The sequence below is a fragment of the Conger conger genome, chromosome 10, assembly GCF_963514075.1.
Source record: "Conger conger chromosome 10, fConCon1.1, whole genome shotgun sequence".
Taxonomy (NCBI): Eukaryota; Metazoa; Chordata; class Actinopteri; order Anguilliformes; family Congridae; genus Conger; species Conger conger.
Window position 1 is genome coordinate 2,697,106 of NC_083769.1, and position 25,586 is coordinate 2,722,691.

A 25,586-nucleotide genomic window follows, 5' to 3' on the forward strand; every position below is an offset into this window, starting at 1 on the left:
GCAACTGGAGAGAACTAACAACATCATGTTAGGTCTGGCTTTAATTTTCTGTCCCCGTGTGTGAGGGAGGCACAGTTTCACAGAAACGGGGAATGTATATCACAATGAGAACGCACGGCAAGCTTTTAGCCATCTTCCTCTGCATGGCAGTCCCGGCCCTTCTGTATTTCCTCGTAGGGAATGCGACCGATGACCGGCCATTAAAAAAAGACGGGGTCGGTCGGTCAGCTTCCCTTAAAGGGGGAAACACAGCGCCTGTGGATTCTGAAAAAACATCTCAGCAAGCGGCACAAGGGCAGCCACGTTCAAACTTTCCTGGAGTAAAACTGTTAACACAACCGAGCAGCATGCATGCAAAGCCCAGGTAAGTGTTCAATTCTCACTGTCTGTGCAGTAGTCCTTTTCCATTTCAGATGTGCAATGTGCAAACATACACTTAAGTAACTATAATTAGTTAATTACATTTACTGCCATAAATTCCTAAGTATTTTTTTATGCACCAGTAACATTTTACAGTTGGATACTGAAATGTTGTCGGTTTATGTCAGCCATCAGCTGAAGGTAACTCAATATTGTTTGAGGAGATTTTATGATAATATTATATTTATTTATCTTGTTCACTGGAGGGGCACAGAGGATCTACAGGGGAGTGAGGAAGACAGCCCAATTTAACCTAACATTTAAGCTTGCGATTGAGTCACGCACATGTACGACACATGCATGACACAATGGACAAAGCAGCTAAGCTGCATCCTACAGACTCTGCTGCTGCTATCTGTTAGCATGAAGAAGTGCTAAAAATGATACGACAGTTACAGCAGGTTATTATAAATCTTTGCCATGTTGCAGTACTCCATCTCTGCCAATCACTACTACAAGGTGAATTTTGGATACATTACATTACATTACATTACATGGCATTTAGCAGACGCTCTTATCCAGAGCAACGTACAACGCTCTGTACAACAAAGTGCAGATCAAACACAAGTCTAAGTGCGATAAGTGCGATACAGATTTATTTGATTCAACATTAGTCATGTTCAGTCTTTCACAAGCCATTTTCAATTTAATACGGCTATCAGCCAATAACAATTAGGGCCTACGAAGGCTTCATTTTATTTAAAAATTTAAATGAAATCAAAGACCATGTGTAATGAAAATAATTTGATTATGAATTTATCTTGCCCATAAGCCAAGTACAGTCACTAAGTACTGTCCATTTGCTACCAAATCGGTTTTATGAAACATACTATCTAGCCATCCAGCATATTGAATTCTTGTTGCATTTAAATAATTGTGTGATGCATACTACTGACACAATACATTACTTTGTACATGCTGTGGACTGTTGTTCTTTCTCAGTGTGATTACAGCACCGCATTACAACAAATTCATGACCGTGAAAATCACAAAGCTTATGGAGAGCAGTCAATGTCGTAAAAATGGAGAAAAATGTAATAAACAACACAGATAATAATCTCTGTTCTGTTCAAACATATGGGAAGCCTATATACCTTTATCTCAAAACATTTACTCTCATATCTTTTTTAATTAAATAATCCATTTTTTTCTGAAAACCATGGGTGACTTTTACCGTAGAAAGATTATTGTTACCAGACGGGGTGGTTTGATTATCACGCACAGCAGTCTCTAGAGTTTGCAGAAAATGGTATGAAAAATCTAAAACATCCAGTGAGCAGCAGTTCTGCAGGCAAAAACACATTGTTAATGAGTTAATGGAATTATTTCTGGAAGAGATTGCTATGGTCATATGAGACCAAAATTGATCGTTTTGGCCATACAGCCAAAGTACATACATAACATAACCACCCCCCACTCTACATAAATGGCGTGGCAGTGGTGAAGGTCGCCATCTTTAAGTTCCTGGGCCTGACAGTGACTGAGGAACTGTCCTGAAGCACCAGTTCTGCTTCAGTGACTGAGGAACTGTCCTGAAGCACCAGTACTGCTTCAGTGATTGGGAAAGCTGAACAGCTCTAGCACTGCTTCAGTGATTGGGAAAGTTGAACAGCTCTAATACTCCTTCAGTGATTGGGAAAGCTGAACAGCTCTAATACTGCTTCAATGATTGGGAAAGCTGAACAGATCTAATACTCCTTCAGTGATTGGGAAAGCTGAACAGCTCTAATACTGCTTCAGTGATTGGGAAAGCTGAACAGCTCTAATACTGCTTCAGCGATTGGGAAAGCTGAACAGCTCTAATACTGCTTCAGCGATTGGGAAAGCTGAACAGCTCTAATACTGCTTCAGCGATTGGGAAAGCTGAACAGCTCTAATACTGCTTCAGCGATTGGGAAAGCTGAACAGCTCTAATACTGCTTCAGCGATTGGGAAAGCTGAACAGCTCTAATACTGCTTCAGCGATTGGGAAAGCTGAACAGCTCTAATACTGCTTCAGTGATTGGGAAAGTGGTGGCACAGATGGTGCAGTGGGGGGGCAAGGATGGTGCAGAGGGTAGCACTGCCGCCTCACAGCAAGGAGGTCCTGGGTTCTAATCCCCGTCGGCCGGGGCCTCTCTGTGCGGAGTTTGCATGTTCTCCCCGTGTCTGCGTAGGTTTCCTCCGGGTAATCCGGTTTCCTCCCACAGTCCAAAGACATGCAGGTTAGGCTGATTGGAGAGTCTAAATTGCCCGTGGGTATGAGTGTGTGAGTGAATGGTGTGTGTGCCCTGCGATGGACTGGCGACCTGTCCAGGGTGTATTCCTGCCTTTCACCCAATGTATGCTGGGATAGGCTCCAGCCCTCTTGCAACCCTGTTCAGGATAAGCAGGTTAGGATAGTGAATGAATGAATGAATGATTGGGAAAGCTCAACAGCTCTGATACTGCTTCGGTGATTGGGAAAGCTCAACAGTTCTTCTTCCTGAGAAAACTGAAGAAAGAAATTTTACCGCAGAAGCTTCTGATGAATGTCAGTGTGGTTCACCAGTTACACTAAGGCTCTTCAGGGAATAGTAACGGCCGCTGGGAAAATCATCGGGGCCCTGTTACCAGACATCACCACCATGTACACTCAGTGAGCACTTTATTAGGAATTTATTAGACTTATTTTTCAGACTTCTACTGCTGTAGCCTATACTATAGAATTATGATGCGTTGTGTGTTCAGAGATGCTCTTCTGCATACCACTGTTGTAATTTGTGTTACTGTCACCTTCCTGTATTATTTCATTATTTCTCAATTTTATCTCTTATTCATATTTTGTGTGGCTCTGGGACAAGCTTTGCAGTTTTGTTGTTTTATACAATGACAATAAAGATAAGTGACTACTTGACTTGAATGCATACAAGGGGAAGCATTTAATGTCAAAAATGGAGGTGCATCTTTGATTTTTTGGAAATGCTTTGCTGCCAGTGGTCCAGGGGCACCATTTCAGATCAATTGCACAATGAATTCAACAAAGTGCAGCAGGACAATGACTCCAAACATACATCAAAATCTAAACACAAATGGTTAAGTGAAATGAACTTCAATCCCATGAAAAACCTGTGGTCTGAACTGAAAAGGGTGGCATATGCGCAAATCCAAGGATATCAATGATTGCATGCTGGAAGAGTCAAAAGTCTCTCTCTTGTGTTCTCTAACCTTATCATAAATTATGAGTCTTTGCCTGGGGTTGTCTTAAAGGTACAATAGCTCATTTTGGACATCTAAATGCATTCATTTTCGGAATTGCAGCAACAAACAAGCTGTGAATGTGCTGAGCTTAAAATGCCATTGGCTGTGGCAGTTAGAACCAATTTTCAACCAATGAGCTTGAATTACTGTACAGTGCCGGCCCGTCAACTGCATATTTTGAAACCCAAATTTAAGGACTATAAACACAGGCAGAGGGTGAGTCAACATGCCAGTGAGCCTTTTTCAATGATAGGAAGGGATTTTGTAACAATGGTCTTGTAACAATGTTTTAACACTCTTACCTATTGTACCTTTAAAGAAGGGGTGCCAATAATTGTGGAACCTTAAGACTTTGGTTGATTCCATTGAATAATGAATAAAAACACACTAATTTACACATGTTAGAAACCTCTGAGACATCAGATTGCATCACATGATTGTACCTAGTTAATTTTTATATTTCACAAATAATTTTATCAAATGCTAATATTCTCAACTACAGGCTAGATCATGATTTTAAATGGAACAAAAACCAGTCACTGGCACTCCAGGACCTGGGTTGCTTACCCCAGGTTTAAATCATAGCAATACAAATACAGAAGGACCAATAGGCTGCTATGGCAACCAATTTGTTAAATCTAATGACCTTGCAGGTCTTGCTTTATTCTGTAATGCTATGGAAGCCATACTTGCAAACTCTTAACAGAGGGCCTCCTTGTCATCCTCTGCATTGTAAACAAATGCAAAGCGGTGCTGAGTGCAGTGAAAGGATATTGCTGAAGGCATACCAGATACAGCACATTTAGCAGGATTTATGTGGCTTTCATGGAAGCTGGGTTTGAGGTAAACATACACGGCTGTTCCAAGACTATTTTCCCTCATGCTTGTGTATTATGCAGTTACTCACAGTATGGATGTAAATGAAGGATCATTAAACAAACCAGCTGACAGCCAAGCCAATACCTTCCACAACATACTCCTGCCTCATTCCATCCAAGGCTTCAAAGCAGACCTCAAACATTGTTTACATGTGAAGGGACAGGAGCACATTTTAAATTTGAACTATAAAATAATTGTAATTACTGTTCATTTGACAAAGAGATTCACTTTTTTACATACATTTTTACATTAAATAAATGGCTCATATGAAATATGGACATGATTCAGTGTGCTCTGCTGTGGGGGATGGGGGATCCTGTTTCAGCGCCCAGCAGAAAGCCATTAAAGTGTCAGCAGTACAGACGGAAGACCCATTCACTATAGTGCACCAGAATAACCTACTTGCCTCTGGGTCTCCCTCCCCAAGAAGTGTCAATGCTCCTCTGTTCGTTCTGTCATAAAGCGGGGTCTCCACAGTTAGTTTTATCTACAAGAGAGATGTTAAATTTAACTACGAGGAAGCAGTGGGAGGAAACACTTCAGCCTTTCTGTTGAAATGTGCCCTGGTGCAATGTAGGGCCCCTAGGATTCTATTTTCCAAGGCATTGCAGATGGATTGTGGATTGTGACAGAATCACAAATTAAATTTCAGTTTTTGCGTGTTTTTTTTTTGTATGAGATGCATTGCCCTAATCTATTTAAAACACGGAGGGTTGAGCTGAGAACATTAAATGATTAAGTGAAGCTGATTAAGCAGATTTGAGAACCATCATGTTATAGTTTCAGTCTACCCTGCCAGCACAGCTACGCAGGGCATGGATGAGATTCAATCTGAGAGAAATTTAAAAAAAGGAATGCTTGGAGCCCTAATAATATACTGCCCAATGTTTATTTTTCTTATTCACATGCATAGTATCCTATCTTATGAATGAGCCCTGGAGCTGCTACTTAAGTTTACTGGTGACATCACCTGGGCAGGACAACATCCAGGTGTCACAATATGGATATCTGTATGGCCTGCTGCTAAATATACTCACTGCCTTCAGCACCATACGTACATGAAGCCTTTCGTCACATTGTAAGGTGTAGAACTCACTGGCTGGTATGCAAGGTAGTAGCTGTCTTAAAACATCTTCTATCATGTCGTTGATGCAGTGAAACAGTGTTGTTTGATGAAGGCATTATCTGCATAGTTTTTCATGGCTTATCCCATGATGAGCCATGGAAAATGTGTGGGCATCTGTACTCTGACTCACACATGCCTTTCATCACTAGAGCTGTCTAGCATCTGTACTCTGACTCACACATGCCTTTCATCACTAGAGCTGTCTAGCATCTGTACTCTGACTCACACATGCCTTTCATCACTAGAGCTGTCTAGCATCTGTACTGTGACTCACACATGCCTTTTATCACTAGAGCTGTCTAGCATCTGTACTCTGACTCACACATGCCTTTTATCACTAGAGCTGTCTAGCATCTGTACTCTGACTCACACATGCCTTTCATCACTAGAGCTGTCTAGCATCTGTACTCTGACTCACACATGCCTTTCATCACTAGAGCTGTCTAGCATCTGTACTCTGACTCACACATGCCTTTCATCACTAGAGCTGTCTAGCATCTGTACTCTGACTCACACATGCCTTTCATCACTAGAGCTGTCTAGCATCTGTACTCTGACTCACACATGCCTTTTATCACTAGAGCTGTCTAGCATCTGTACTCTGACTCACACATGCCTTTCATCACTAGAGCTGTCTAGCATCTGTACTGTGACTCACACATGCCTTTTATCACTAGAGCTGTCTAGCATCTGTACTCTGACTCACACATGCCTTTTATCACTAGAGCTGTCTAGCATCTGTACTCTGACTCACACATGCCTTTCATCACTAGAGCTGTCTAGCATCTGTACTCTGACTCACACATGCCTTTTATCACTAGAGCTGTCTAGTGTTGTGGATAAGGTAGCTAGGTAGCATAGCTAGTCGTAGCTAAGGTGAGGTTAAGCATTTCCATTTTGATAAAAGGATAAACTGTTGTTCCAGCAGTTTAACGGATACTGCACAGTCCAAGACAGGCAAACCACACACTATTGTGGAGGACCTAATTCTCCCTGCTGCTGCCAATATGGCTGGGACAATGGCTGGGATATGGCAAGTTTCCAGTCCACAATAGTAGACAACTCTAGTGATAAAAGGGAGGTGTGAGTGGATATATTTTCCTACGGCAAAAGAGTAGGCTACGTTAATGTAATGTGTCAATCATTTGACCGTATTTCACAACTCTATGAGTTGCCGAACACGCTCGCAGTCACACATCAGATTGCTCATTCTGCGCGTGAGGACGGAATATGGAAAGACTGCTTTTTCTCACTATGCTCCGGACAAGTGGAATAGGCTCCAGGACACTCTAAAATTGGATCATTTTGTTTCTCTAGACTCTTTTAGAGTGCTCCTCGTGGGTACCATGACTGAGAACTGCTCGTGTTTTACCTGATTTTTTGTGTCTTATCACTTATTATCTGTTTTTTATAACTTGTTTTTTGTCTGCTCTTATCTTGTCTGTTGCAACCTGTATCTTTTATATATGTTTTTTGTAAACAGGGCACCCTTGAAAATGAGAGCTTGCTCTCAAGGGACTCCCCTGTATAAATAAAGGTCAAATAAATAAATAAATAAAAATAAAACATACACGTTATTCATGTTTTTTCACTATTTGTACACTAGAGGGTGCAATGTGTTTACTTTGGGCAGTGAGATAGGATGGATATTGAAATATATGAAATACATTACTGTGCAAAAGTCTTAGGCACCTGTATAACATTCTATACAGATAAGATTCTTTCAAAAATAATTCAATGAAAGGTCCTAAATAAACGTACTATACATTTTACATTACATTTTAGTCATTTGGCAGAATAGTTAAAAACTGAATCAAGTCAATATTTTTTGTGACCACCCTCCGGCGTTAAAACTGCATCACTTCTCTGAGATAGCCAACGCTGTCCTGCAGACAATTCGCAGGCAGGTTGTTCCAAGCATGTTGGAGAACTTGCCACAGTTCTTCTGCGGAAATCTCAAATGTGTTCTTTTATTCTAACACACACAAAAAAAGAAACACATATATAATAAAGTCTATGGTGCCTAAGACTTCTGCACAGTACTGTATATTTTTGGGAAAAATGTAAATCTCCAATTTTTTGGACATACCAAAAATAACTACATTAGTGTGCATTTGGTTCGCTGGACCCTTTTGTGAAAAGGACACTGACATTACCCTATTTTGTGTAGTATATGGATTTACAAAATGCAGAGAAAGCGAGGTCCCCTCACGCTTGTTTTGCTACCTACATGTTACAGAATAAGTAACTGCTGTCGCCAAAACAATGGCATCTTAAAATGGGTTATTCAGATAGAACCTTGAGTTTTAACGCTTTCAAACCGTATATCCTGTTACCATAGTAATTGAAAATTGCACCATGAAAAACACCAGATGGAGGCTTAAGGGGTTAAGGCCTTGTAGCCTATGTATGTGTACTGTACACACTTGAGTTTTCAAAATCAGCACAATGTTTAAAGCAAGTGAAGGGGACCACATAGCACCATTACTTAGTGCCAGCAGAATGGGAAGATGGTGAAACAATGTTCAGTAGATACACATAAATAAACAATGTTTACTCAAAACTGGAAACAGCAAAAAATGAAACTACAGAGCAGCTGAAACAGAGCAATTGGAAATCAACCTGGTAGTGCAACATCATATCAGTGCGGCAGTACAAAAATAAAAATGATTGTTGAATGAACATAAAACTCTGTGCTCCTACAGAGACTAAAATCAGCCTGGTCACTAGTTAATACAGTATACTGTGTGCCATGGACAATAGTAGTTAATATAACTGCTTCCATGCATACACATAGCATATCCATAGCCAGGACAGATAGATTTTATTTCACATGCTCATCTCATATGTTTATGTCAGACCTGGGTCAAAGGTGTAATTTCTTTGGATTAAAACACTTTCCTACCCTTTACTGAGCTTGTCTGTTGTATTGGAACCTATGAAATACTTTCAAAATGTGTAAACCTAAGCTTTCATTTGGCTGAATTGCACCAGGAACCATCAATCGAGCACAGAAAAGTATTTGGATCCAAAACAATGAGGTATTTCACTCAGGTCTGGTTTCTGTGTCCCTGATAGGGTGAGGACTGAATGGGGCCGGGCCTTACCCAGAGGCCCTGTCACTGGAGAGACCATGCACCTGGCCGTCGTGGTATGTGGGGACCGCGTAGACGAGGCCTTCACCATGCTCAAATCCGCCCTCCTCTTCAGTCTCAAGAGAATCAAGTTCCACATCTTCACAGAGCATACCCTGGCCGCAGTGTTGGACAAAGGGGTGCGTTTGTTTTGATGGCTGCTTTTTACTGCGTATTTATTGGTGGTATTCTAACTGGGTCAGTGAGTAATGCAATCTTACTGGGTCTGTGAGTGAGAAATTCTAATTGGGTCTGTGAGTGATGAATTCTGTGTCTGTGAGTGATTAATTCTACCTGGGTCTGTGAGTGATGGGTTGTAACTGGGTCTGTGAGTGAGGAATTCTAATTGGATCTGTGAGTGAGGAATTCTGTGTCTGTGAGTAATGAATTCTACCTGGGTCTGTAAGTGATGGGTTGTAACTGGGTCTATGAGTGAGGAATTCTAATTGGGTCTGTGAGTGAGGAATTCTGTGTCTGTGAGTAATGAATTCTACCTGGGTCTGTAAGTGATGGGTTGTAACTGGGTCTGTGAGTGATTGGTTGTAACTGTGTCTGTAAGTGATGGGTTCTACCTGGGTCTGTGAGTGATGGGTTCTACCTGGGTCTGTGAGTGAGGAATTCTGTGTCTGTGAGTAATGAATTCTACTTGGGTCTGTGAGTGATGGGTTCTACCTGGGTCTGTGAGTGATGGGTTGTAACTGGGTCTGTGAGTGATGGGTTGTAACTGGGTCTGTGAGTGATGGGTTCTACCTGGGTCTGTGAGTGATGAGTTGTAACATTGTGTATTGTCTTTTTCAGCTAAAAAGATGGCCCCGGTTTCTCTCCCCCAGGTTTCAGTACAACATATATCCCCTCACATTCTCTGCAGAGAATGCTGAGGAATGGAAGAGCCTTTTCAAACCATGTGCGGCCCAGCGTCTCTTTCTCCCAGTGAGAATTCTCTCCCTTCCCCATGTTATTTACTATATGTATCTTAAATAAGAGAAAAGTCTACAATCATATGCTCTAATGGCATCTTATTAGAATTTATAGCATATGAAAGTTTGGACCTAAACCTCCACCGTTGATTCAATAGCAAGGCAATATGCTGATCGCTCCAGTGATCCACACACTTCTCTTGTTAATTGGTGAGGTGGAGACATCCTTGTTCCACCATAGCAACACCTGCATAAGTGGAATCCAGAGTCAAGGTCAATAAATTGATTGCAGATTAACTGCAATTAAAGATTCAGCGGAGGAAATTAACACCTCTTGGACTAACAGACACTTTAATCATATATATACTGTATACCTTTGCATATATAAATCTGTGACCACTGGGAAAACATACACATGGCCCATAAACACATTATGATTATGCCATCAGTGAGATTTGCCCCATATTGCACACAAGCCTGTCAAATCATTATCAAGCAGATATAGGCTCATTTCAATTAGACAGGCATCATTTATCAAAAAAATATGTATTGAAATGGATTGGAGCGCACAAAAACATTACTCTATTAAAAGCAGAATAAAAATTATTTTCACAGGGAACAGGTATACAGACATACAAACACACCAGTGGCCACAGTAGACAATATTGCGTTTTGCAAAAGCAGGGTATGTGCGATTTACACAAATTCACTTGTGTTCTGATAAAAATAGGCAAGAAAATAATAAGAAAATAGTCAGCAATAGAAATACTTTAAAAGACCTACAAAGACAAACATGAATAACCTGTTATCTTACAAGATGGTAAGTTATTGTACAGAAAACAAGTCAATTGTATTACCTTAAAAAAAAAAAAAAAACCTCTGAATATCTGCGTTAATAGAATGCAGTATATTTATTTCTCTGCATTTTGGCTGTATGAAAAAATTCTCAATTCTGCCTGAACACAGCTTCTGCATACACACAAACCATTTATGAAAAAAGATGCACAGAAATGGATTGTAGCAAGAAATTGCACAACATCGAATTTGCATGTTGAAGGTACAATAGGTAATTTCAGACTCCTAATGGTAAAGAGAGGAATTGCAGCAGACACCCTCAAATCACAACACTGTTTATGCTTCCCACAGTCTATGAATATAAAGCATAATACAAATAATTATAATACAGTTCAGTGTTCTCGTGCACTGTTTTGGAAAGCTGACAGTGACAAATGCAACAGAGCCTGCCGTCGTTTCGTAGTGTTCTAGTAAGAAAATGTTCACCGAACAGGTGACATTATGAGATCTTGACTTAGGTGTGCTACACAACACTATTTATAGTTCACTTCAGCTAACCAACTATATTGTGAGCAAGCAAGTTATTTGGCTGCGTAACTAGCTGGTGATATAGCTAAGATATGACACAAACGATGCAACTGAAAAATCAGTTCGAGAGAAATAAAGGTTTACGGATGATTGAACACGTAAAGAGACAACAGGAACATGTAGCTGCCCAAATTGCACTCCAGACAAGCGATCTCTGAAACTCTGTATACTATTGCTTATGCTTATCTAGTTAGAAAACAATACCAGTTTGCTTTAACAAGCAAATTAGCGATTACTAGTTAGTTTCCCGAATGTACAAATATCCACCTGATGGGGGTTAGACCCAAAATGCACAACTCAGACAAAGAAAGATGTTATAAAGTCCTGTCAGGGCTTTATTAAGGGATTGTTCAATGTTCATACACAGTAAATCCAGCCAAAACCAAAGTACAGACCGTAGTCCACTCCGCAGGGTGAAAGACAGCAGGCAAGAGTTTGTGGTACAGGCAGGCAGTGGTCAACAAAACGGTGGCGCAGCCTGTAGAGCACTGACCGCATGCTCATTGCGAGCCGCGACGTCGGCGGTTCGAATCCGACCGTCTGACATTTGTCGCATGTCTTCCCCTCTCTCTCGCTCCCACTCTTCCTGTCTCTCTATACTATATACTGTCCAATAAAGCTGAAAAAGGCCTAAAAAATATCTATAAAAAAAAAAAAAGTGCATTGACAAACAGGAGGCAACAATTTCGCAAAGACATGACATGAACACTGAGTTTATATGCAGGTGTAGACAGGTGCAGACAATTAGCTTGAGAACAGCATGCGAATAGAAATCAGGTGTGGAGGATTGACAAGTTAACTACTTAATTAGTAATGGTTAGTAATAAACCTATCCTGCCCTAGTGTTAGTAAATTAGAAAATGACATGCACAAGAAACTTAAGGTAAACATGAACACATGGTTAGAATAGGCTAGTATTACCCAATCCTGGTCTAATGTTAGTAGATTAGTAAGTAGACACAGGAAAATGAAACAATTAGGGAAGCGTGAGCGACAGCAAGGGAGAGAGAGAAAGCATGAACGCAAGGTTTGCAGAAAGACACGAAAAAGTGTATGTTAAACAATGAACAAGAAAACATAACATGAATCAAACTTAAACTGACAAAACAAGAAACAAACTCTGGCATGAATAAACAATATAACATGACATGACAAGACTAGAAAATACATCGTAACACGAACTGAACATGAAATGTAACATGACATAAAAATGAAACGTAAAAATGAATAAAACATAAAAACGTGGCGACACTATACTGACATAATACGTGACATGACAATAAAATAACTAAGACAATAACTAAACATGGAACATGACATGACAAACATAAAACGTGACACCTGAAGCACAACGTATGTGCAATTGCGATGCCTATATTTTCTCGTAAGTGGATATTTGTAAATTGTTCAAGCTAACTCTAGCTAATTTGCTTGTTGCTACCGATAACTGGTATTGTTTTATAACTAGATATGTAGTCTTCTCTTGGATAATGAGCAATAGTACACAGAGTTTCAATGATTGCTTGTCTGGAGTGCAATTTAGACAGCAACACGAACATTCAGAATAAGCCCCATGCAATTGGCTGTGGCAGTTGGAACCAATGAACCAATTTTCAACCAATGAGCTTGAATTGCTATAAAGCTGTACAATGTTTTGATACATTTGACAGCCCTACAAATGTACACTTTGAAACCCGAATTTAAGGACGATAAACACAGGCAGAGGGTGAGTCAACATGTCAGGGAGCCTTTTTCAATGATAGGAAGGCATTTGCAATGTTTTAACGAAAAAACATTTTGTACCTTTAAGTGTTAATGTGTGCAACCTGTCCATTGTACAAAACTAAAATCTATGTAAAGCTAAGCTGAATGTCACAATATTTCTTGCCTACGATGCTATAAATAATCATTCCCCCTCCCCCATTCTCCTCCAGAACTACATTTCTTTCCACAACCAAACTGAATAAAAAATAATCCGAAGTTGTAAATAACTGATTATGGCATAAATGTCGTTTTTCATTGTTAAGAAACAATAGACCAGACCCTCAACACGTCACATCCACATCCACGCCCCTTCTCAGGGGTAAGTATAACATTGCGGGAATAGAATATTTTATCTAAATTAGCTATATATTTTGACAACAAAATCCGATGTTTTAAAAAAAAATGATATTTCCGACTAGCTGAAAGTATTTTGAGCATTTCCATACCAAGTTGACCTTTTACGATGAAGTGATTTAACGTTACGTCACTGTACCGCCGGATTTGGCGCAGGTGCAGATGGGGACTGGCACGAGTATCAAACAAAGCTCTCGTTCTCAAAAATACTCATCGTAAAAAGGTCAACTTCGTATGGAAATGCTAAAAATACTTTAAGCTTGTCGGACATGTAATTAAAAAAACATTGGATTTTGTTGACAAAAAATTTAGATAATTCAGGCAAAATATTTACCCCCGAGAAGGGGCGTATTACTTCAAAGTGGTTCAAAGTACGCAGATTGTGTACCACTGCCTGTGATGTTCTAAGTGCTCTATTCAATTCATGAACTGCATTGAATTTTGTGAATAGGCTGAAATGAAAACTGAATTAACCACTTCCTTGGTGTGTGTATTTAAGTTCATTATTTTCTTGCTAATTGTTTTAAATACTGCAATGCAGGTTTTGCTGAAGGATGTGGATTCACTCCTGTACGTGGATACAGATGTGCTGTTCCTGCGGCCCATGGACCACATATGGAGCATCCTGAAAGACTTCAACAACACTCAGCTGGCCGGCCTGGCTCCAGACCATGAGATTCCCAAAAGCGGCTGGTATAACCGCTTCGCACGGCACCCGTTCTTCGGAGCGGCGGGACTGAACTCGGGGGTTATGCTGATGAATCTGACCCGGATAAGAGGCACACTCTTCAAGGTGAGGGCATTTCAGGGAAGCAGCTGAGGAGAAGTGCTCCAGCAACTAAACTGGTTCCTGGTATGAATGGCTGGAATTACACCAGAAGCAGAGATCACGCATAACGAAAACAAAGCATGTCAGTTTTGCCATGTCAGTTATACCAGAAGTATTCATCTTTGAGTGGTCCACCAGCAGATTCTTGTAAGCTGCTCTGAAACTGCTTTAGAATCATGATTAAATAATTATTATTAGTGACATTTTCGTTAACATCACCATTAGTATGAGTTAATTTGTAATATTGATAACATTCCATTTTGGAACCCTCAAGTGACCAACGTACTTTGCACACACTAATGACCAACTAAGGTCAAATAGAGGCCCAGTTTCAAACCAATGAAAAAAGATGGCCCAATCTATTATGTTCAAAAACAGTTTTTGTTAAAATGTCATTAAAAATGTAAAAGACTTTTCATTTTCCTAAAAAACAATGGATATACACTCACCAAGCGCTTTATTAGGTATTATGAACATTTTTACTTTATTACACCTACTTATTCATGCAATTGTCTAATCAGCCAATCATGTGGCAGCAGTGCAATGCATAGAATCATGTAGATACAGGTTAGGAGCTTCAGTTAATCTTCACATCAACCGTTAGAATGGGGAAAAAAGAGACAGGGTGGAGATCAGAAATTACTGATCTACTGGGGTTTTCATGCACACTAGTCTCTAGAGCAGTATGATTCTCACTAGCCTGTGTTACTGATCATACAGAGGAGTCTGACTCTCACTGGCCAGTGTGACTGATCCTACAGAGCAGTGTGACTCTCACTAGCCTGTGTGACTGATCCTACAGAGCAGTATGACTCTCATTAACCTGTGTGACTGATCCTACAGAGCCGTATGGCTCTCACTAGCCAGTGTGACTGATCCTACAGAGGAGTCTGACTGTGACGACCATGCCCAGTCTTCCTCAGCTGAGGTTGTACTTGTTGTCCAGCAGGTGGCGGTGCTGCATGCCATACCTCCCTTCCCCTGGTATTGTTGATTAGAACCAATTTTCCTGGGTGTTCGCACCTGGGTACGACCCTTGATAAGTGGCTTTGCCCAAATGCTCAGGAGATTGATTTCTCAGTCTGTACTGGGCCTTTGACGTTGACTGTTGGTTGTGAGGACTTGGTCTTCCTTTTGTTATTTTGCATTTCTACACTCTGCTTGCACTCACACTCAAACACCCCGAAACTGATTCACTCTGACACGCATTGAGACAGAAACACATTATTGCAAATCAAATTCTTTAAATCTATTTTCCTTATCTGGTCTCCATGTTTTGTTGTTGACTGCTTGAATGCCGGTCGTAACAAAAATGGTGGCAGCGGTCGGGTTTGGTTTGATGGATAATTATTTATTTGTCTTCATGTTCATGTTCTAATTCCCATGAGTATACCTCTGCACAGGATTCATTTGGACTCTGATCTGGTGAGGGACGATGTGGTGGTTGCTGTCCGGCCCTCCTTGCCTGTGGAAGGAGTGGAAGGTCTGGAAAAACGTTCAACCTGTGGTTGTTATACTGGACCCAGTTTCTTCTGGGGAGTTAAATGAACTCGCTAAACAGCACCCTTCAGTGATTTCTGTGTGTGTGCAGTGACGTGCGTTATGGCTCTAGACCGCACCCAGCTAGAGTCAAAATTGGAGCTTAGTACTGCTCAGGCAAAGCACTGCTCGGCCTCATGGCTCAATAGTCAAGTCAAGTCAAGTCAAGTCAACTTTATTTGTATAGCACATTTACATGCAGCAACAGCTGAAACCAAAGTGCTTTACAGATTGAGGAAAATAAAAATAAGGAGCATAAATGCAGATAAAAGTGCAACAGTACCAAATAGAATACAATATAAAACAATATATGATAATAATTTAAAAAGGAGAGAAAATAAAAGGGCTAAAAGCAATTAAAAACAATAAACAGTAAAACAACAGAAGCCAGGGACCGAACGAGGACAAAGTAGTAAAGAAGGATGGCTACGTGGGGGGGAAGGCCAGGGAGAACAGGTGGGTTTTCAAAAGGGATTTAAAAACCTCTAGGGTCTGAGCGGCCCGTACTTGGAGGGGGAGGCTATTCCACAACTTGGGCGCAGCAGCCGCGAAAGCTCTGTCTCCCCTAGTTTTCAGCCTAGTTCTGGGCACCACCAACAGTAGCTGGTCTGCTGATCTAAGGGATCTGGAGGGGGTGTGGTGGTGCAGGATCTCAGAGAGATAGAGAGGGGCCGTTCCATGCAGCGCTTTAAAAGTGGTCAAGGCTAATTTAAAATCAATGCGGAAACGCACGGGCAGCCAGTGTAATGCAGACAGAACTGGGCTGATGTGGTCACGTTTCTTTGTCCTCGTAAGGAGGCGCGCAGCTGCATTTTGCACTAGGTGTAAGCGGCGGAGCTGGGACTGGTCGATCCCTGCATAAAGTGCATTACAATAATCAAGGCGGGTGGTGACGAAAGCGTGTATCACCCTCTCCAGGTCTTTCTGGGAGAGGTAGGCTTTAGTCTTGGCCAGGAGTCTGAGGTGATAAAAACTGTTTTTTACGACAGTGCTAACCTGCTTTTCTAATTTAAAAGCACTGTCAAAAATGACTCCAAGGTTTCTGACCGAGGTCGAGAGATTAGAACTCAGGGGGCCAAGAGCATCGATGAGGGGGGCCGGGAGGACACTGTTAAAAACAATAACCTCTGTTTTTTTCTCATTTAGGGTCAGGAAATTATTGGACATCCAGCACTTTATGTCGGCCAGACAGTCTAGTAAGAGCTGTATTGAGGTTTTCCCTTGGAGTTTCTTTAGTGGGAGGTAGACCTGCACATCATCAGCGAAGCAATGAAAAGAGATGTTGTATTTTGCTAGGATCTGACCTAGAGGCAACATGTACAGTAAGAAGAGAGCGGGGCCCATAATTGATCCTTGGGGCACCCCACAGGTGAGGGGGGCCACAGAGGAGGAGAGGTCACCAATCTCAATGGAGAAAGACCGGCCATTTAGGTATGACCGAAACCAGTCAAGGGCGACACCCCTGATGCCTACATAATGCTCAAGCCGAGCTAGGAGAACCGTGTGGTCTACGGTGTCGAATGCTGCTGTAAGGTCAAGGAGCAGCAAGATAGAGGGGTTGCCTGCATCGGCGGCCAGGATAAGGTCATTGAAGACACGGAGAAGGGCTGTTTCAGTGCTATGTCGTGGTTTAAAGCCAGACTGGAATTTATCATGTAGGTTTTGTTGTTCAAGAAAAGACTGTAGTTGTGAGTGAACTATGCGCTCCAGGACTTTTGAGAGAAATGGTAATTGGGAGATGGGTCTGAAATTTGCAAGGACAGAGGGGTCGAGACTAGGCTTTTTTATTCGGGGCTGGACCACAGCATGCTTGAAGGTAGCTGGGACACAGCCAATGCTGAGACAGGCATTTAGCAGCAGTAGTATGACAGGGAGGACAGAGTCAGGGACTTCCTTGAGAAGGCGTGAGGGGAGAGCATCAGAGGGGCAGGTAGTGGGTCGCAGGTGTTTAATGACATCAGAGAGAGAGGAGAGGGAGACCGGCACAAACTGATCAAAGACAGCAGGTAGGGGGTGAGGGGGGAGAGGAGGGGGTGGGGGGGGCGAGAGAGAGGGGGGTCTGAGGGCAGAGACTTTACTAATAAAGAAGTTGAGAAAGCTTTCACATAGGGCAGGTGAAGGCACAACAGAGGGGGTTTCACAGGGGTTGATAAGGGAGTTAAGGACTTTAAACAGAACCTGGGGTTTATTGCAATTAATTGTGACTAAGTTGGAGATGTAAGTTGTTTTTGCACTTTTGACAGCTGTTTGGTAGGTGGACAGAGCGTTGCGCAGAATTTGAAGGGAGACGTGCAGCCTATCCTTCCTCCACTTTCTCTCAGCACGTCTGCATGCGCATCTAAGAGCTAAATGGAATCATTTAGCCAGGGTGTCGGGAGGGTTTTCTTGCGTGTAGACTTAAGAGGTGCAATAATATTTAAAATATCAGTGCATGACTCATTAAACTTGGAGAGAAAATCGTCTACATTGGTGATACAGTTTGCATCCATCGCACAGATTGGGAAACTGGCAAAAGCATCAGAGAACTGGACAGCAGTGTCGGGGGTAATCACGCGTGACCGTTGCATGGGTACATGAGAGGAAACAGCAGGGCAGGGAGTTGTAGTTGAAAACACAATAGGTGAATGATCAGAAATACCAGCAGCACATATATCAGTTATATTGACGGATAATCCAAAAGATAATACGAGGTCGAGAGTGTGTCCTTTTTCGTGCGTCGGGGCCATAACGGATTGGGTGAAATTGAGTGATTCAATGAGGTTTAGGAAGTCTCGAGACAGTGGGTGTGATTGGCAGCATACGTGGATATTAAAGTCACCGCATATAAGGATATAATCATATCGCACCATTAATCCAGAGAGGAAGTCCATAAAGTCATTTATGAAATCCTTATTGTATTTGGGCGGGCGGTATATCACGGCGCAGAAGACAACAGACGACAGATTCAGTTCGAAGGACTGCAGTTCAAAGCTCGCGTAGCTTGGTGTCGGCTGTGACAGGCGACAGTGAAAGGTGGATTTGAACACCGAGGCTAACCCTCCACCTTTGCCAGAGGAGCGAGGGGAGCTAAAAAAGTTACAGTCAGTGTTTCTTCTCCTACCCCTCTAAAAGCTGAGGAGGTTAAGTTTTCTGAACCACTGACACTGTTGCCAGAGAGGAGGTCATGACAGAGCAAAAGAGTGATATTACCTTAAAACCATTGTTCAGCATGGTCTGTCCAGTGGCTGAGTTAGAGAATGCACCTTGGGGTATTACATCAAAAACAGCTTGTTAATGAGAAGGTGGGAATTTCAGTTAAGTGTCTTGGAAGAGGAAGTTATCGATCAAATTGTAGTCCCTACAAAGTTCAGAGACATGGTGCTGGGACCTCACATGAGAATATTGCTGGCCATTTCGGTGTGAAAAAATCGCATCTTACGGAATTTTTTTGTAGTAAACATGTCCGGTTTGCCAGTTGGCAGGCAAGCCCGCTCATAAAATACGTCCCGCTCCACTATACCCTATTCCAGTAGTGGAAAAGCCATTCTTGCATCTCCTTGTGGACTATGTAGGCCCTCTTCCTCTCTCTTGTCGTGGTAGCAAGTATTTGTTGACCCTGATGTGTCAAAGAACCCGTTATCCGATGGTTTATCCTCTACGCTCTATCAGAGCTAAGCCAGTGTTGCGAGCCTTAAATAACTTAATTTCTATCTTTGGGATTCCTGAGATTGTCAGGGTACTAATTTTATGTCTGGTACGTTTGCTTATGTTTTGAAACAGTTAAACATCAAACATAACATCTGGTCAGCTTACCATCCTGAGAGTCAGGGGTCCTTGGAAAGATTTTAAATCTCATCTATGTTGCGGGCTTATTGTGTAGAGTTGGCAAGTGACTGGGAAGAGGGGTTACCATGGTTGCTCTTGGCAATTAGGGAAGTGGCCCAGGCTTTTCTCCAAATCGTGGCCCTTTAACGGTGTTGGCTGATAGTTGGAAAACAGCTGAACATTCCCCGAATGTGCTTGACTATGTGAGTGGTTTCAAGCTGAGGCTTTATTGAGCCTGTGTCTTGGCTAAGAAAAATCTTACTGTCTCACAAGATAAAATGAAGCATTTATTTGATCGGCACACTGAAAACTGCCAGGTTTCGGCCGGGGATCAAGTTTTGGCACTCTTGCCTGTTTTGGGATCTCCCTTTAAGGCAAAGTTTAGTGGTCCTTATACGGTGGAAAAATGCCTTACTGATTTAAACTATTTGATTCAGACCCCTGGTAGTAAAAAGCGCGTGCAGCTTTGTCACATTAATCTTTTAAAACTCTATTATTCTTCTCCTGTGGTGGCAGGAAAGAAGGTTGGGGAGGAGACTTTAAAAACGGTTGAATGTAAATCTGTGCTCACAACTGTCTCTGTTTCTGACCAGGAAGTTGGAAATGGGGTGTTTGAGCCTGCCATAGAGGAGGATTTCCAAATGAGGATTTCCAAGTGTCTTCCAAGGTCGGTTGAATAATTGGGAAATGTTGCAGACCCTTAGTTCTCAGTTGAGTCACTTATTTCCTGCTCAGCGTTCCGACGTTCTTCAAGCAATTCATTAGCACCCATCTTTGTTATCAGATACCCGGTCTAGAACCACTGTCCTTATGCATGATATAGACGTGGGAGATACTGCTCCAATTAAGCAACGATTTTACCAAGTACCATACGGAAAACGGAAACCTCTAACCGGTGAAATTAATTATATGTTGGAAAATGGAATCGCAGAGCATGTTTCGTCTCCCTGGGCGAGTCCATGCTTACTTGTCAATAAACCTGATGGATCCTTTCGTTTTTGCACTGATTACCGGAAGGAAAACTCAGTGACTAAACCCGCTATCCCCTACCTAGGATGGAGGATTGTATTTATCAACTGGATGGTGCTACCTTTGTAACCAAGCTAGATCTATTAAAAGGTTATTGCCGTGCTACGGAGATTGGTGCTTTTATTACGGCTGATGGTTTATTTTCTTATTCCGTGATGGCTTTTGGCCTTTGTAATGCTCCAGCTACCTTCCAATGGTTGATGAATGGTTGGGAGGTTGTGCAGTTTACCTTGATGACGTTGTAATTTATAGTGACAGCTGGGAAAAGGATGTTGTGTGAATCTTGCGAAGTGTGAGTTTGCACTGTTGCATATCTGGGACGAACAGTCAGCCTGGGTGAAGTTCGTCCTGTGTAGGCTAAAGACTTCCAAAAAGAGCTGATGCATTTCCTAGGAATGATTATAGGCTGTAGCGTAGTGGTTAAGGTAAATGACTGGGACACCCAAGGTTGGTGGTTCTAATCCCGGTGTAGCCACAATAAGATCCGCACAGCCATTGGGCCCTTGAGCAAGGCCCTTAACCCTGCATTGCTCCAGAGGAGGATTGTCTCCTGCTTAGTCTAATCAACTATATGTTGCTCTGGGTAAGAGCATCTGCCATCTGCCAAATGCCAATAATGTAATGTAATGATTGGCTATTATTGCAGCTTTAGCCCAAATCTTTCCACAGGGGTTGCCCCTCTGACTGATCTCCTTGGAAAACACAAGGTGTTTGATAGGTCGCCCCTCTGTCAAGAAGGTTTTGAAAATGTAAAGTCTTTCATCTTTAGCGCTCCTGTGCTCGCTGCTCCTCGTTTTGGTAAGCCTTTCAAAATCCAGGTTGATGCAAGCGGCATTGGAGCTGCCGCTGTGTTATTACAGGAGAATGAGCACGGGCTTGACCTCTCAGTGTCCTACTTCTCCAGGAAATTCAATTCTTACCAAGGCAACTATTCTGTCATTGAAAAATAAGTATTAGCGCTCATTTGGGCATTACAACATTTTGAGATGTATGTGGGGGCAAGTACAGCGCCGATTGTGGTGTTTACAGACCACAATCCCCTGACCTTTCTGCACTCCATGCAGAGTTTTAACCTGCAGGTGTCTCATATTAAGTGGCAGATCCTATCTCTGAAGCTCCCATCTCGTCTGTCGGTCTGTCCCTCTTGCTCTCTCCCTCGGGGGGGGGGGGGGGGGGGGGTTGGTGACCACTGGTCTGGATGTTGAGAGCTTGACTAGGAGTTTAGTACATGGTAGCCTAGGTGTGGTCTGTAGTGTGTTGCAGGGTTGTGTGGTCTGAACTGTGGTGCAGCGTTGGTCTGTGGTTTTGGTGTTGGGGAGGGGGACGACCACGCCCAGTCTTCCTCAGCTGAGGTTGTACTTGTTGTCCAACAGGTGGCAGTGTTGCGTGCCATCCCTCCCTTCCCCTGGTATTGTTGATTAGATAATTAGTTGATTAGAATCTATTTTCCTGGGTGTTTGCACCTGGGTATGACCCTTGATAAGTGGCTTTGGGCCTTTGATGTTGGTTGTTGGTTGTGAGGACTTGGTCTTTCTTTTGTTATTTTGGATTTCTACACTCCACTTGCACTTACACTCAAACACCCCTAAACTTATTCACTCTGACACGCATTCAAACAGAGACGTATTATTGCAAATAAAACTCTTTAAATCTATTTTCCTTGTCTGGTCTCCATCTTTTGTTGTTGACTGCTTGAATGCAATGACTCTCACTAGCCTGTGTTACTGATCCTACAGAGGAGTATGACTCTCACTAGCCTGTGTTACTGATCCTAGAGAGCATTATGACTTCTCTTGAGCTGTGTTTCTGATCCTACAGAGCAGTATGACTCTCACTAGCCTGTGATAATGATCATACAGAGGAGTCTGACTCTCACTAACCTTTTTTACTGATCCTACAGAGCAGTATGACTCCTGCTAGTCTTTATTACTGTTCCTACAGAGCAGTATGACTCTCATTAACCTGTGTTCCTGATCCTACAAGGCAGTATGACTCTCACTAGCCTGTGTTCCTGATCCTCCAATGCAGTATGACTCTCACTAGCCTGTATTCCTGATCCTACAGGGCAGTATGACTCTCACTAGCCTGTGTTACTGATCCTACAGAGCATTATGACTTCTCTTGAGCTGTGTTTCTGATCCTACAGAGCAGTATGACTCCTGTTGGGCTGTCATGGGAGGACCTTCTTCAGCCACTATACCAGAAGTACAAGGATCTCATTGCCTGGGGAGACCAGGACCTTCTCAACATCATCTTCCACTACAACCCAGGTACAGGGTCTGCTGGAGGTTATCTGACTGGCTCTTTGGGGCTGTTATACCCCGGGTATACTTATAGCTGTTATCCCCTAATCATTTATTTTTTACTATATTAGTGTCTTTAAACATAAAAAATTTCTGAGCCTTTTGAAGTCAAATCCTTTGATATCCAAATAATATGATTGAAATACATTTCTGGTTTTGATTGTTGAGCCATTAATGACCAGGTTCGACCAGCCATGTACTGTTTGGAACATTAATTGCATCTCATGTACACTTCATACATTATATTTTACCAAAACTACTTTTGAAGCAATCCGAAGATGTAAATATTTTGAAATTCATTGGTTTGGCTTTGGTTAAAAAACATACCAAATACTACAGCTGGTGGTTAATATAAAAGACAATGATTATACTACAATATCAGTGCTTTGATACCACTTTAAAGCATGATGGGAATGCGTAGATGGGAATCATCAATTTACACATATATGGAGGTGTGGAAAATGCTTTTGAAATAAGACTAATTCCTGAACATTCCATTGATGCTTGATTGAACTGAATTCTGGGTGCATAGTTTACTTCATGCTCTGTGGATAAATGCATGGTCATCTTGAAAAAGAAGGCCTTCTCTTTAAAAAAAGTAATAACATGGGGTGAATATGATCACTCAGTCGCATTGGTAGGCAACTGATTGGTACTGATCTTGCCTTCTATAAGCTCACCCAAACCATGCCAGGACTATATGAGGGTCATACGTACATAGTAAGTACACCTGCATGTGTACTCATGTTGCTCAGCCATCTTGGTCAATGTTTGCATACCCAATCAGCCACCCCTCTTACCATGCTATCAGTAATAATATGGAACCTGGCCTGTCCATCATTATTAAACATGACTCTATTGATGCTGGAATGTTAATGTTCATGTAAGCCCCTCCTGGATACTATTCTCTGCTTTACTTCTCTTTTTTTATTTACAGAGGAGTTTATACTGTTCTGTCCATTGTCTGCAATAACTCCCCCAGTGAAGTGAAGACAGTACTAATCTCTTTAGAGCTCAGTCACTCTTCATTAAGTGTTCTTGCTCAGGCAGGGTTTTGGAATTCCAGGTTGTCACGGTGATGTGCGCCCGCGTGGGACTGTTTTCCAGAGTGCCTTTACAGCGTGCCGTGCCAGTGGAACTACCGCCCGGAGCATTGCACATACGGCAGCAACTGCAAGGGAGCGGAGGATGAAGGGGTCTCCATCCTCCATGGCATCGGCAGAGTTTACCACCATGACACACACCCCGCCTTCAAGGCCATTTATGAAGTGGTACACAAGGTGAGCACTCAGATGGAGTAAAGTACAGCCACACACATACAGTAGTACTGACTGGAGGGTGTCATTCCAAACCAGCCAGGTTCTCATGTGCTATGTCACATGAATTTCTCATATCTAGCAAATCATATTATCATAAAATACTGAAATAATTGTAATAATCATAATTTCAGTAAGAATAGTAATAATATTAATAGTAATGGTAGTTGTAGCAGCAGTAGCAGTAATGTTAGGTGATCTTATCCAGAGCAACATAGTCTGTTTGCACAGTGTATGATTTACTCAAGGAGCAAATCTAGCCCACTGCCACAATAAACATAATAATTTACATACAGAATTATTGGAGGCAATGGAGGCATTTTTCTACCACTACCATTTTCTACCACTGCACTGTCCACGGTGAAAGTCACTTAGATCACATTTTTTCCCCATTCTGATGGTTGATGTGAACATTAGAACATTAGTAGATATGAGGAGCTTCTCCTTGTATGCATTCCTCTTTTGCTCATTTTGATGGTGTGTATAGCACACAACACATTCAATTTTGGTCTCATCTGACCATTGCACTCTCTTCCAGTCATAATTCCGATGAGGTTTGGCAAACTCCAGATGCTTGGTTTTGTTTATTGTGCTCAGTGTGAGCTGTCTTTGCACCACCTTTGCACCACATCAACAAAGAGAAAGAGTTTGTTGGTATGCCATTTCATGGTTCTTTTAGAGACTCGGTGAACCCATGACACAACCAATTCTTAAACTGTGATCCTTGGGTTACTTCCTTCCTCACTGTCTGTGAGGACAACGTGCACTTGCGTCCTCTTCCTGGGAAGTTTGCATCCATTCCAAGTTTTTATTATTGCCCTTACAGTGCTAAGTTTAACCATTTATGTATTTTTTTTTCTACCATTTTACCATTTTTTTTCTAACCAGACTAGTGTCAGGGTTTGCAGGACAGAAGTGCAGACTCAGGAACGGAGAGAAATGTCAGGCTTTTTATAATACAGGTAGGTCAAAACAGGCAGAGGTCAAAAAAAGAACAAATCCACATACTGGCAGGGTCTGAAACAAATCCACATACTGGCAGGGTCTGAAACAGGTGTACTTACTATTAGGGTCTGGAATACATGTGCATACTTGTGGAGCCTCTTGCTGACACTCACATTTCTCTATTTTCAGTATCCTTTTGAAGACAACATGGCACACGCTCTGTTTGAACCACTGCAATCAAAGTTCCTGGACACAGTTAACACCTTGTGTGGCCGAATTCCCCAGATCTTCCTCAAACAGGTGGAGAGAACCATGAAAACAATGTTCGAACAGAGGGTGATTGTACCCTCTAAACCACAACCTAAACCACAACCTAAATAAAATCCACCTGCTCCAACATCACAGGAAAGATTGCTCTAACCTGACTAAAACCTGACAGATGCTAAGCCAAAACCTGAGAGATACTAAGCCAAAACCTGACAGATGCTAAGCCAAAACCTGAACCAAAACTAACCCTCACTTGACCTATGTTCTTCTCCCCTTTATGTACTGTCACTTTGGAAACAGTGTATGGGCAATGTTTTAGCTGAAAACTTGAATAGAAAATGTGAATTGTTATTTTTAT

The 25,586-nt window shown here is 42.0% G+C and overlaps 1 protein-coding gene across 1 annotated transcript; it reads left to right on the forward strand.

Moving 5' to 3' along the window:
* Positions 1-286: 286 nt before the first annotated feature.
* Positions 287-25,586, forward strand: LOC133139290 (glucoside xylosyltransferase 2-like). The gene is made up of 7 exons (XM_061258727.1): positions 287-364; positions 8,723-8,918; positions 9,577-9,708; positions 13,738-13,989; positions 22,544-22,667; positions 23,808-23,980; positions 25,151-25,586. The coding sequence occupies exons 1-7, from the start codon at positions 348-350 to the stop codon at positions 25,340-25,342; spliced, it is 1,086 nt and encodes a 361-aa protein (XP_061114711.1). The 5' UTR covers positions 287-347; the 3' UTR covers positions 25,343-25,586.

Excerpts from the sequence above, each read along its gene's own strand:
- LOC133139290 (XM_061258727.1), top strand. Across the intron at positions 13,990-22,543 it reads TAAGAGGCACACTCTTCAAG|AGCAGTATGACTCCTGTTGG; the intron begins GTGAGGGCATTT and ends CTGATCCTACAG. Across the intron at positions 22,668-23,807 it reads CATCTTCCACTACAACCCAG|AGTGCCTTTACAGCGTGCCG; the intron begins GTACAGGGTCTG and ends ACTGTTTTCCAG.